Genomic DNA, 14,587 nt, shown 5'->3' with positions numbered 1-14,587 from the left:
CTGTGATAGGGGAGACTCGGCTATTTCCGCACTATTAAGAAGTAAATCTATCATATTTTTATCAAAATGTTTACTGAAAAATATTATCAAGGTATGCAGACATGGACGAAACCTTTCATTACCGAATGAGATAAAAGACCTATTAAAATGAAAATATATTTAGTTGTACCTACATACATTACAGTTGAAAAAGAACAACTCGGGTAATTCCGCAACAGTGCAGATAAATCCGCAATAGGACTTGGCTAATTACACAGTAGTAAATAGTTATGAAATACATTATGAAAGTAACATAAAAGGAACAATTTATATGTAACAATGCTCACTTTCTTCACAGCTGTGTAGCAAAACACGAAAAACAGCCAACTTTCGATGTTTCACTGTATTGCCGACAGAGGTGTCGACCAATATCCTTGATTTTTTTCTATAGCACTGCAGAGGACATGCCTCCTGTTGACAGTCTCTCAAAACTTACGTTCACGCTATTATAAAGCCACAGTAAAATCATATATGCACTACTGCGGAATTACCCGTACTGCGGAATTAGCCGAGTTTCCCCTATTGCCCATGAATCAGGGTCCATATGAAAATATGAACTTGCTGTATTTAGACGTAGTTACACCTAGAACATTTTGATTATATTACTAATTTGCATGACTAAAAAAAACAATTTCGAAACTAGCAGTCCGATTGAGCTGAAAATATACACACTAATTCTCAATGCATTTAAGAAACAGTTAAGAAATTAAAGAAATCGGACTACAACTGCAAACATTTCAAAACTCAGTCCTAGTGAATATGTATTTTTAACGAAACATGAAAAACATGTCAAATAGCTACTAAATGAAAGAATAATTCTGCAGTGTTTTGCTATTTATTTAAGGTCGATGCAGGCCTTCCTCGTAGGCCGACAGAAGCACTTCAATAAAATGATTCCTGCTCCACACGACTAAGGACATCGTAGTGACGGATGTAATAACTTCTCCGATTCACTATTTTTAATTGGTTTATTTTACGATGCTTTAACAACTGTGATAGTTATCTAGCTTCTGAATGAAATGAAGGTGATAATGCCAACGAAATGACTCCAGTGTGTACAATAATTCTGGAGAATATTTTGCGGACACCGCTGCTCTTCTTCCTCTTCTAGACCTGCCACTAATGCAGTAGGCTATTATTCAAAATAATCGGTCTCAACAAGTTGTTCAAACACGTCATGGACATTCTAAAGTGGGCGGAAAGCCAAACTGAGCATCATATATATGGGAATGTTTAACATTGTATCGTCTGGATTATTTAGGGAATTTAAAGTCCCAATGACTGCACTTTTCGATACACAGACTGTGCTAAGTGAATGAAACAGCCATTGTGTATTGAGATAATATAGCAGTGGGAAGAATACTTTGGGAAAATTCGTTTGGTAAGAGTTTGCAGAACTCGTAAGTAGGGGAAATATGACGTCAGCCTCACTCCACTTCTATTGGGGATGATTGACTTATACGTAGAGTTGTTGGCATTCTTTGCATGTTGGAAAGTTTATCAGTGGCGCCACTGTAATTAAAAAAAAAAAAGATTGTAATAAAGTCATTGTATTTATAATGCGTTATGTCGTTTCAAGGTTTACGATTATGCTAGATTTTCTGTCGGCAGGTTCTTTGAGATTTCTTTGCACCTAGCCTGCTTTAGATTTTCAAAAACTTTCCTCCTTTCATCACTTACGGAAACATACATTTGTAGCATTTAAGTAATGAACCTTGAAAGTTAATACAAATGTCACTATTCATTTCAATACAAAATGAATACAATGAGTGACGTCCTTAATTTAACGATACATAAATAAATAATCAATATACAAGAGATAGGTTTGGAAGTAAATCCCGAAAAGATAAAGTATATGATGATGTCTCATGACCAGAATATTGTACGAAACGGAAATATAAAAATTGGAAATTTATCCTTTGAAAAGGTGGAAAAATTCAAATATCTTGGAGCAACAGTAACAAATATAAACAATACTCGGGAGGAAATTAAACGCAGAATAAATATGGGAAATGCCTGTTATTATTCGGCTGAGAAACTTCTGTCATCCAGTCTGCTCTCAAAATAGCTGAAAGTTAGAATTTATAAAACAGTTATATTACGGTTCTTCTGTATGGTTGTGAAACCTGGACTTTCACTTTGAGAGAGGAACAGAGGTTAAGGGTGTTTGAAAATAAGGTGCTTAGGAAAATATTTGGGGCTAAGAGGGATAAAGTTACAGGAGAATGAAGAAAATTACACAATGCCGAACTGCATGCATTGCAGTCTTCATCTGACATAATAATTAGGAACATTAAATCCAGACGTTTGAGATGGACAGGGCACGTAGCATGTATGAGCGAAACCAGAGATCCATATAGAGTGTTAGTTGGGAGGCCGAAGGGAAAAAGACCTTTGGGGAGGCCGAGATGTAGATAGGAGGATAATATAAAAATGGATTTAAGTGAGGTGGGATATGATGGTTGAGACTGGATTACTCTGCTCAGGATAGGGACCGAAGGCGGGGTTATGTGAGGGCGGCAATGAACCTCCGGGTTCCTTAAAAGCCATAAGTAAGTGAACAATATACAGTTTGTAATAATGAACTTACCCGAAAGTTTGTCTATTCCATAATTCTTAAGGGAAGGCATAGGTGAAATTACTAAATCTTACAGTTTTCATTTTTTTTCTCAAAGACAAATTAATTAATTAATTAATATATAAATGGTTCCACACGTCGAAAATTAAAGAAAATCACGTTGAAAAAAATTCCTGCCTTTTATTTCATCTTAATAAGGAAACGTGTCACATAATTTTATTCTGGTGTCCTTGGTCTTTGAGAAAAAAAATGAAAACTGTAAGATTTAGTAATTGCACCTATGCCTTCCCTTAATATGGACTTTGTATAAATGTCGTTTAATATTGAAATGACGAGTAGAAATAAATTGGATGGGACACAGTAAACAAACAATTCTTTCGTATTCTTCAACAACAAAATAATTATATTACCATTTCCTTTGGAAGTAGTATTTGTTTACGGATTTAGATTTTGCCATGTTTCAGTTCTGTTCGAACTGCAGTACACGTATTGTGTACCTGCCGCCGCTAGGATGAATGTTGATATAGCTGAGCGCAACTAGAACGCCATGACCACACGGGTAGAAAGGTAGGTGGGGTAGAAGGGGGTAAGAAGGCAGTCGCTCTCAGGAGCTACAGTTCTGCAGGTCTGGGTAGTAGGACAGACTTAGGGAAAAAGGAATGAAAAAAAAAAATGGCCTTTGGGTGATTTAACAGTGGGAAAATCAGATCGGAGAAACTAGATTGGGAAAAGCGGCCGTAGTATTTTTGATCCAAAGGCTAGTCTGCTAATAGTCAAACCACCGAGAAAGACGATCTCTCCTGAGAATAACAATGACGTGTACATGCACACTTTAATCTAACAAGAGGAAATTAAAATTAGCAAACGATTCATAGAATCCTTGTAAATGCGTTGGTTGTTATTGAGATAATTAGAATTTGAGGAATTGTTTCTTATTTATAAGGATAGTGAATATGACTGAGAGTGAAATTAATTTAATGCAATTATTTGTATTATTAACTGAATTATTATTTTTCCTTTAATTATTCTTCAATATATACCATATATGTACAAAGTATTTACAATGGAATTACTGTGATCCACCTTAATCGTCCGTTGCTAACGAAGTTACGTCAGAATAGTAATAAAGCAACCCATTGTCGTTGCTAAGCAACTGACGTCAGATATTGAAATTTTCGTAACATTTTAATCATTTGACACTCGAGCACAAACGTTTCACGTTGAAACAGTTCATGAGGGGTCTTCTCTTTCGAAGCCAGCAACTCTGTGAAGAGTTTCACACTCTTAGCCACTTGCTGAAATGCAAATTGCTATGTCGCGCAGCATTGCGTGGTGCTTGTCTCTTGAATCGGGCAGAAGTTTATCTAGCATTAGCGTACAGGAAATTTATAGACTGTGCGCGACCGATAGGATATCACTCGTGAAACAGGCGGGCTTACCATCCTGGCGTCGCGTTTCGTTGCTAACACGAAATTTTACCAGTTTTATGATTAACATTATTCACATTGTAGTATGAACTTCCAAAAATAACACTGTCTCAGATATCTCAATAACACAGTGCTTATATAAACCTTTCATATGTTTGGTATAAATGAAGCTAAAAGGAGCTGAAAAAATACTGCAATATGATAAACTACCTACTCGCAACAGCTGAATTGAATTTAACGGAGGGGGTGGACCTGTTAAGATCTATTGCGCTGACCTCTGGTGACGCATTCCCAAACCCACACCGGCTGACCACACTAAGGTTCTCTGTGTACTCAGGTTTCGAGCAGGCAACCCCACTCGTACCTAGGCCAGCACCCTCCATTCGCCGCCAGCCGGCGTTCGGGGAATGCTACGGAATGATGACGAAATGGAGAAATGTTTACAGAATGATGTAAATGCCTAATGTGGGGAAAAACGGGAGAACCCCGAGAAAAACCCCAACTGCTACCTTGACCTTTCAGTCACCGCAGAGGGTAATCGCAACAGTTAGTATGTAAGGCCTACACGTACCCAGAAATGTATACCGGTAGTCAAAATCCCCAAAAGACTACGGCTAAAATACTCATGTCTGCATGGTCACATTCATAAAAACTTACTGTTAACAAAATTTGCCATCATCATAATCATCACTAGGATTGTGACAGTCATAATCCTAAAATAACTCTTACGATAATATAAAAGTTTTCCTGCCATCTTTTCACGGGATGTCACAGTGTTCTTCACTTTTTAGGTTTGATTACTACAGCGAATATTCGGTTAACGTGATGAAGTCAGTTATTTTGACTTACGTACGGTACGATATGTATTCTAGCACTGATTCTATTTCAACAGCACCGGTACTCATAACTACTGCCTATATTTCAAATATCGCAAATGACACGGTTAACATAGTTGGAACTATTCGGTTACAGTATCAAAAATTGCAATGTTAAAATACATAAAATCAAACCACACTATTACAATACCCGAAATTAAACGGTTGTAATAGCAAAACAGAAAGGTTATAATATCCAAAATTACACCGTTGAAGTACCCAAACTTTACGCTTACAATATAAAAATATATGGAATCAAATAACTAAAATGACTTAACTACAAAACATGTATTCTTCATTTAATACAAGACTCAAGGTTAATTAGTGATAGACCAATAATATAAACACAAATAAAAGTTACAAAAATGCCAGTAAAATATATCACTTAAACATAATTTAAATACATAAATAACTTAAGTACATAACTTAAGTAATTTTATAAACTATAAGTTAACTAATGTAACTTAATAATAAAAGGAAAAGACAAAGTAACAGTACCTTCCGAAGGAGCAGATCTCATGTTCGGAGATACATTAAAAATAAAAATATGTAGAACAGAAGTTTGGTTTTTTTCCCTCAAGAAAACTTTATTGTATAAAATAGACATTACAGTTGAGCTTATAATATAATAAAAACAAAATCCTGTGATGGTACCGACATTAAAACAATTTTACAACAGACATGTTCAGTGTCAAAAAACAAGAAGAATAAGAAGATATTATTGTTATACTATGTAAGAGTTTGAAAGGATGTCAGAAGCAAATATAGCCCACTAAACGCATGAAATATCCAATAGTCCATGGTTAAAATATCCAAAATACATGGTTAAAATGTCCAAACGCAGGGTTAGAATGCTCAAAAGTTAATAAGTCATTTAAACTAAGGACAACGGAACGTTAGAATACTGCGAAGACACTGAGAAAAATTCACTGAGGTAAAATAAACCAATTGATTCACCCTGAAGTTTATGTTTTAATCATAATAATTATGATAATGATAATGATGACGGTAATGGTGGTGGTGGGAAGGTGATGGTGGTGGTGATGATGATAATAATAATAATAATAATAATAATAATAATAATAATAATAATAATAATAATAATAATGGTGACGATGATATAATGGCGACGGCAGATTCTTACACTAAACTGAGACAGCCAGAATATTGTATTGGGAATAAAAGGGAGTTCGAGGTGGTCCAATTCTTTAGTAAACACCCCGTAGAAGTTTCCTGATGGCAATAATGTTCTGTCTGTTGCAGCGCATCCTGGATTAGTTGGCCCCTGGCGTTTCTCTTCCAAGGCGTGTTCGACGAATCCAGCGAGGTGCCGGTAAGGTAAGAACACATCATGTAATGTCACGTTCACTCCGCTTCTCAACAACGTGATGCTGCAGGCACGCTAGTCATGGCAGACATTAATGTCAGTAGCCCACAATCGTCTGCATGTCTACAGGCGTTTGATTGCGGTCCGCAAAGGTGTTTTTCCTACTCACACTAAATTACACAACTACAAGAAAACTGCCCGTTAATAAATGATATGTAATTAAGAGATCATGATTTGTATGTATCGATACAAAAATGTACAGATGTTTGTGTAGTAAAATAGTATTATGAATGTTTTTTCTTAGTTTCCCCAATTGTTTAAGTAAAAAGAAGAACGGTTTTCGAGAATACAATTTTGAAGACTTTTTTTTTTTTTTGAAATAGAAAACATTGGCATTTTTTGTTTAGAGGAGATTATTAAGATCAACTTGGTTTATTTAATGGAAACCCAAAACGTTTTTCATGAAATTCTAATTTTAAGCACAGGAACAAATACATTTTGTCTGAAATATGTTTTTATCAAACTCTCACTTTTTTATAAAATATTTAAAAAAAAGAAGAATATTAGTATACGGTAATACTTGTTAGATATCTTCTGTTTACCTTTAACATAAACATATTGTAAACACAGAAGTCAGAAAGTTATTGTACTGTAAACATAAAAACAGAAGTCAGATTTCTTTTGTTTACTTTTCACATACATCTGTTCGTCAACTTATTTCAAAAAGTACTATAGGGCATGATTTTGGGAAGGGTGAGTGTAATACCCCGAGTCGAATTTTACTATGAGAAAAATACTGGGATGTTTCTTGCATAAGATGAGCTAGGGATGGGATGCGTCTTTATTCTGAGCCTCGGTCAGGCAACAGATGCTTGCCGCTTCACAGGTCGCTCCCGATGGTGTATTTCGGGTCGCCAGAGACCGAGTTCAGCTCCGTCAGCTCAAATAGAATGAGGGCAGGAATTTGGTCGGGTGGTTCTGGCTACTGAAAAATGACAGTTTTTGAAGAAATGTCATGTTTTTTTTTTATTTTACTCTTCATATGCTAAATTCCAATGCTCCATTACCACAACCTGTGTTTCAGCTATAATATGCACTATAAAAACATAGAAAACTCTTGTTTTAGATTCCAAAAAACGGTTTCCAAAATAAACGTGTTATTTTCAAATTTTATTTTTAAAAGACTTATTTCTTGACTTAGATCATTGAAATTTTCCTGATTAATTCATAACCATGATCATAATATGCTGTTAAAATTTCAATACATTATCTCTTAAAATGTAGAAATTAGAAAATTCAGTAGCGCATCCCCTTAAACCGGGCTGGGGATGGACTTGATCAGGAGCCTCGAACAAGCAGTGAGTGCTTGTCGCTTCTCAAGCAATTCCCGATCCTGTATTCCGGACCACCAGTAACACAGTTCAGTTCTGTCAGCCCAAATTGGAAAGGTTCATGGATGTGTTAAGCCTAGCTTAGGATGAGATGGGATGAATTGTGTGTAAAATATCTAGGCACATTGGATAGCATAAAGAGCAACACGGACCGCGTGGAAAATCCCTTACACTTCTGTTTCCATGGTATCTCGAGTGGCATCGTATTACAAGAAAATGGGACAATTTTATTCGTATAACAGCCGTGGCGAAAATGTAACTCACGAGTACATTGTGGCTCGCAATGATAGCTGTGCTTGTCTCTTGCTCCCCCAACCCCCACCCTCTCGCTCACTAGAGTCAAACTCCGTTCCATTTGCATTTGTCTCTGACCTGTGCACAGTATAGAGATACTGTGACCTGTGAGTGGCGTATCGTCGCAATGTCTCCCTCGAAACCATGTACCTCTACAAGAACAAAAGGTTCAAGTAAGACGGGAGGACGAATTTTTTTGCTGCCTATATGTTGAGAATATTAAATGCATTTGTTCACAAGTATTACGAGGAAAACAGTTGTATAACATAAAAACAGCATTATACTACATGTTACTCATGGAACATTAAAAGATTAAGTGTTATTATTATTATTATTATTATTATTATTATTATTATTATTATTATTATTATTATTATTATTATTATTATTTCGATCCTTTTTCAGCAGATGTACCAATAACGCGGTTAGGTCTTCAATTTAAACTCACAGATTTACAATGTAATGTTACAATGAAAGCTAGATGTAAGGACTTGACAAATGTTGAACTTTTCAAATCTTTGCCAAAAAATAAATATCCGAAGCTTCGTTCTTTCGCTTGTTCTGTTGAAGCCATGTTCGCTACAACTTACGTTTGTGAAAAATTATTTTCAACAATGAAAATAGAAAAAACCTAATTTAGATTACGACTGACAGACAAATACCTTAGTGATCAACTACGACTGGCAGTAGTAAGTGACATAATTCCTGATTTTGAGACTCTGTCGCAGAGACATTCTGAAGACAGTTAATTTTAGGTTGTGATAATGTGTTCTATGTCTTCTTGTTCATATCTTTCTTCGTTACACGTACTAAACATTAGTTTGTAACCTTATACTCTATAAAATTATATTTAAGTGCTTGACGTAAGGAAAATGAAAATCCTTTAATAAGTCAGACAGTTGCTTCACTTCCCCTTCGGGTGTCCGCCTCTCTCCATAGGTGCTATGCACGTTGCAGGTTACACAGTGGCTCGGCGCACGATTACATTTTCGCCACGGCTGTCGTATAGGATTCGCTTAAACCTTTCACGTTAAATAATTAACTTCAAATAGAACTATCATTCGCAACACCACGACAGAACTGAACTGTCCGGGAACTGAAAAATTATAATAAAAATATTTCTTCATTATGATACCGATTTTTCTTTCTACCCCAGGAAAACAAAATTATTTCCCCAAACACCATGAACTCCTTTATTCAAGGCAGTTCAATTCGCAGAGTTTGTCTGGTCTTTTTCTCAAGGTGTGGGTGTGACTACAACTGTTGTGTGAGCCAAGAGTGCGCATTCTGTAGTACACGGTGTCTCCCAATATTAGTGAACTTCGTACCACAAACGTGAACATTGTCGATTATTTACAGATCACACCCTCGGATGACGACAATGATTATGTCACTCATTATATTTACTTAGCAAACTTGCAGACAAAGCTCATGACATGTAGCTAGTGTATTATGCGAACACAAAGTCACCGAGTATAATCTTAAAATGTCAATGTGGATCCAGGAAGTTGACTGAAGGTTGTCTATAGTTCTGTTTCGAGAGGGGAATAATAACACGTTTACCACAAATTTCTGAACTTCATTTTTAAAAATCAGGTCACGACAGGTGATAAGTTTTCAAACAATTTCCGATATCATAACCGCACCCCCTATCATTGCGAAAACTTGCCGCCAAAACAACAACTGATGATTCTGTAAACAGTTTCCGATACTTACTTACTTACTGGCTTTTAAGGAACCCGGAGGTTCATTGCCGCCCTCACATAAGCCCGCCATTGGTCCCTATCCTGAGCAAGATTAATCCATTCTCTATCATCATATCCCACCTCCCTCAAATCCATTTTAATATTATCTTCCCATCTACGTCTCGGCCTCCCTAGAGTTTTTTTCCCTCCGGCCTCCCAACTAACACTCTACATGCATTTCTGGATTCGCCCATACGTGCTACATGCCCAGCCCATCTCAAACGTCTGAATTTAATGTTCCTAATTATGTCAGGTGAAGAATACAATGCGTGCAGTTCTGTGTTGTGTAACTTTCTCCATTCTCCTGTAACTTCATCCCTTTTAGCCCCAAATATTTTCCTAAGAACCTTATTCTCAAACACACTTAATCTCTGTTCCTCTCTCAAAGTGACAGTCCAAGTTTCACAACCATACAGAACAACCGGTAATATAACTGTTTGATAAATTCTAACTTTCAGATTTTTCGACAGCAGACTGGATGATAAATGTTTCTCAACCGAATAATAACAGGCATTTCCCATATTTATTCTGTGTTTAATTTCCTCCCGAGTATCATTTATATTTGTTACTGTTTCTTCCAAGATATTTGAACTTCTCCACCTCTTCAAAAGATAAATTTCCAATTTTTATATTTCCATTTCGTACAATATTCTCGTCACGAGACATAATCATATACTTTGTCTTTTCGGGATTTACTTCCAAACCTATCTCTTTACTTGTTTCCAGTAAAATTCCCGTGTATTCCCTAATCGTTTGTGGATTTTCTCCTAACATATTCACGTCATCCGCATAGACAAGCAGCTGATGTAACCCGTTCAATTCCAAACCCTCTCTTTTATCCTGGACTTTCCTAATGGCATATTCTAGAGCAAAGTTAAAAAGTAAAGGTGATAGTGCATCTCCTTGCTTTAGCCCACAGTGAATTGGAAACGCATCTGACAGAAAATAAACAGTTTCCGATAGGCCTATTAAAGCAATAGCTGTCGGTATCAGAACAGCACTCTTGACTTACTGAACAATTACCGATAAAGCAACTGATAGAACTGAACGGAATTTTTGGGAGAGGGGCACTATGATCCAGCACTGCGACCTTTTACGATCATTTGTGCTAACCCTCACGCTAGGCGCATTTCCAAACCCACATCGGCTGACTATAGTAAGGTTCGCTGTGTATCCATGTTTCGAGCAGTCCACCCACGCGTCTCTAGGCCATTCCTCTCCGTGCGTCGCCAGCCGGCGTTCGGGGAATGCTATGTAATGATGAAGAAATGTTGACGGAATGATGTAGATGGCTAATATGGGCAAACGGGAGAAACACGAGGAAAACCCCAACTGCGACCTTGTCCGACACAAGTGTCACTATGGATTTTTCAATTATAAATCCCAGGTCTGATGTGGACGACCAGTGCCAATCTGACTTCAGAATGTGAATTCGACATACAAATTATCTTTCTCACACTTACTTACTTACTTACTGGCTTTTAAGGAACCCGGAGGTTCATTGCCGCCCTCACATAAGCCCGCCATTGGTCCCTATCCTGGGGAAGATTAACCCATTCTCTATCATCATATCCCACCTCCCTCAAATCCATTTTAATATTATCTTCCCATCTACGTCTCGGCTTCCCTAAAGGTCTTTTTTCCCTCCGGCCTCTCAACTAACACTCTATATGCATTTCTGGATTAGTCCATACGTGCTACATGTCCTGCCCATCTCAAACGTCTGGATTTAATGTTCCTAATTATGTCAGGTGAAGAATACAATGCGTGCAGTTCTGTGTTGTGTAACTTTCTCCATTCTCCTGTAACTCCATCCCTCTTAGCCCCAAATATTTTCCTAAGCACCTTATTCTCAAACACCCTTAACCTATGTTCCTCTCTCAAAGTGAGAGTTCAAGTTTCACAACCATAAAGAACAATCGGTAATATAACTGTTTTATAAATTCTAACTTTCAGATTTTTTGACAGCAGACTGGATGATAAAAGCTTCTCAACCGAATCTTTCTCACATTACTAATTCTTTTAGCAATTTCCAAATTTGATGTTCTTTCTCTCTTCATCATCGCTTTCACTTTTATGGAGTAGGAATATCATGACCAGAACCAAGAAGATAATAGTGCATTCAATATTATACAGTATAATGTTATAAGAAGCGGATACCTGGACAATGAATAATCTCATTTTTTTGAGAAGACAAAAATAAAAAACGCTGTAACATGAGAACTGTTACTGTTTATTTTTCAGTAACCTGCAAATGCATTCTACAAGGATGGAACTTCTTTTGCTTAATGAGGTGATGCGTCATCCTGTTGGAACACCATGCCCACATTGTTTTCCTGTTGCAACTGCGGTATGAAAAACAAGGTGATCCGCTCCTGGAGATCACATGGCGTAATGTCTGAACACGTTGCATGTAGCAGGGGTAAAGTTTCAGTTAATGTTGACAAGTTGTGTATGGCATGGCTATCTCTGCGGACAGTCGTCTAAGACTCTTCTTGGCAGTTGCTGTCTTTTTCGAGAACATGCCTATAGCCACCAGTAGTCTATATGGCATGTTAACAGTTACAATTTTTCAAACGTGCGGTACCACAACCTTATGGGCTTCTAACACTCAAGTTTAAAACAACGTTGAACTGATGTCACATTTTCATATTCTGCAAACAGTAACACACATTTCGCTCGTCGACTTATAGTAAACAGCATTTTGTTTATTCTGTCGTTGATAAGTGACAATGTGATGTCTTTTGTTCGTAAAAACATAATACAAAACTCCGTGTTTTCATGTAATATTGGAACTGAAGCAGCACTGGCTTTCAACTGCAGAGGTTATCAGCGTCGAACTTCAATGTGGGCGACAAATGGCCCACAAAATTTTGTCTGGAACTGTGGGGGATAGGATTCATTTTACGTATATACCGTAAATCTACAAGGGTCTTCCAGCTTTATTTTCCTCTCGGAGGAAGTTATACTAAAATTGTAAAGCCTTTTAAAATCCATATTCATCGCCTTCAACCGGGTTTGAACCCGCCTGCATAGTAACCGCCAGACCATCGACAATTCAACACTTGCACCGCAGGCAAGCATATGTCACGAAGGCCGTTGGATTAAATTAGTATTAACAGGATGGCACTCAAGGTCTTTGAGCCACGTGCACTTCCTTAACTCTCCATTCTTATCCCACTATCATTCCAACATTTTTCGGTCAACTTCTTCGGTAGCTCAGAGCCAGAGCGCCGGTCATCATTCTGCGGAGTCTGCTTCGATTCCCTACAACGGCTGGGACAGATATTTGTGATGATTAGAGAGAGGAATTTTAGGCCCTAAAAAGTGGCATTTTAGGTGCCTAAGATAGGCTCTTAAACTCCTTTATTCAGACTCTATAAAATAAAAATAGTTAGAATGTCACTAATATAAGATTCAACATTTATGTAATGCAAAATTCTAGGATTAAAAGAAACTTCCACACATTTCACATTTTACGAGGGTACAAGCATACACAAAATGAAGACATTCCGCCTTTAAGTTAGTGTTTTTCATTCACCAATCACATTTCCATAGTTTGCTTCACAGTAGATGATCAGCATCTATTGTGGCTATTGTGTCGCTCGCTGCTGTAATTACAAATGGTGATAAAAAAGAAGAAAGGGGTTGTTATCTGTCTTGGAATGTAACAGAATGCTTAATCGCGTACAACCCAGCGAATTTGTGTTCAATTTCTGACAGACAGAGGAAATAATAATAATAATAATAATAATAATAATAATAACAATAACAATAATAATTATTTGTCCCGCAGGAGTTCTTTTACGTGCCAGTAAAAAATATATTGACATAAGCCTGTCGCATTTAAGCACACTTAAATGTCATTTACCTGGGCCGGGATCGAATCCGCAACCTCGAGCGCTATATCGACTACGCTACCCAGACCGACTGAAAATTGAAATTTTAGGAATGAAAGAGTGTAAGAATGAGAAGGGGTGGCCCGGAGATACTTCTCTATTATGTTGTTCACTGCTAGGAAGGAGTTGTTGTTATCCGTCTTGGAAAGTAAACGGTAGGCCTACAGGATGTTAAGAAAAACAGTAAACAGTAAATGATACAAAAATTAAAAAAAAATAATAATAAATGAAAAATAGGCACTAAGTTACGAACTCGTTCCACGCCGACCAAATACTATTTCGAGAATGACGAGCGAGACTCGAAGCGCAGCGAGAATGACAAGCTAGACTCGAAAGACAAATGAAGCGAGAGCGGCAGTTAGTTTTGTTCAGCTCTAATAGCTATGCAATTCCAATAATATAATTATGAACAATTTTGTATTATTTCTTTGTACCACTGTGTGTCAGTTGTAATGCCTTTGGCCTGATCTTGACTAATTTCAGACCGTGGTGTTAAACTTCGCGCGTAAAATACTCGTAACAAAATTAATTTCTTTAAATACGTAAAGGAAACAAAAGTACGTGTATTTAACACTGTACTACTTTCAACAGATAACAAATCCAGATCACTTTCCTTGTCGTCAGAGGTATCACAGACGCTTTTCGTTACAGAAAGGGTGAATAAAAACCTTGGGTATCTCACAATTTTTTTTTCGATAGAATACTCGTACTACCACTGTTTGACTATTGCGACATAATACTTACAGACTTGACAACTGACCTTTCGAACAAGCTGCAGCGTGTGCACAATATGAGTGTCAGATTCATCAGCAATGCTCACAATTTGACCACATTACACCCTCGTTCAAATCTTTATCCTGGCTGCAACTTAGTAACCGTAGAACACTTCATTCGCTGTCTCTTCTGTTTCGAGTTCTCCACACTTCTATTCCAAATTATCTTCGTTCCCGGTTTAACTACTTATCCTCCAATCACAATCTAAACACCAGGTCACAGCAATTCCTGCCCATAG

At 37.2% G+C, this 14,587-nt stretch overlaps 2 protein-coding genes across 5 annotated transcripts in view; one reads left to right on the top strand and one right to left on the bottom strand.

The window, feature by feature from the left end:
* Positions 1-14,587, bottom strand: part of Rpp25 (ribonuclease P protein subunit Rpp25) — a 366,206-nt gene that overhangs the window by 213,165 nt on the left and 138,454 nt on the right. The gene's annotated exons all lie outside the window — the stretch shown is intronic.
* Positions 1-14,587, top strand: part of LOC138701056 (aromatic-L-amino-acid decarboxylase-like) — a 170,141-nt gene that overhangs the window by 147,753 nt on the left and 7,801 nt on the right. The window contains exon 13 of the mRNA XM_069827604.1: positions 6,183-6,257. Within this exon, the coding sequence (XP_069683705.1) occupies positions 6,183-6,257 (75 nt within the window). The remainder of the gene's footprint in view (positions 1-6,182; positions 6,258-14,587) is intronic.

Source organism: Periplaneta americana, chromosome 6 (genome assembly GCF_040183065.1).
Source record: "Periplaneta americana isolate PAMFEO1 chromosome 6, P.americana_PAMFEO1_priV1, whole genome shotgun sequence".
In the NCBI taxonomy this organism is placed as follows: domain Eukaryota; kingdom Metazoa; phylum Arthropoda; class Insecta; order Blattodea; family Blattidae; genus Periplaneta; species Periplaneta americana.
The sequence above is the reverse complement of the archived record's forward strand: the minus strand, read 5'-3'. Positions and strand labels throughout refer to the sequence as shown.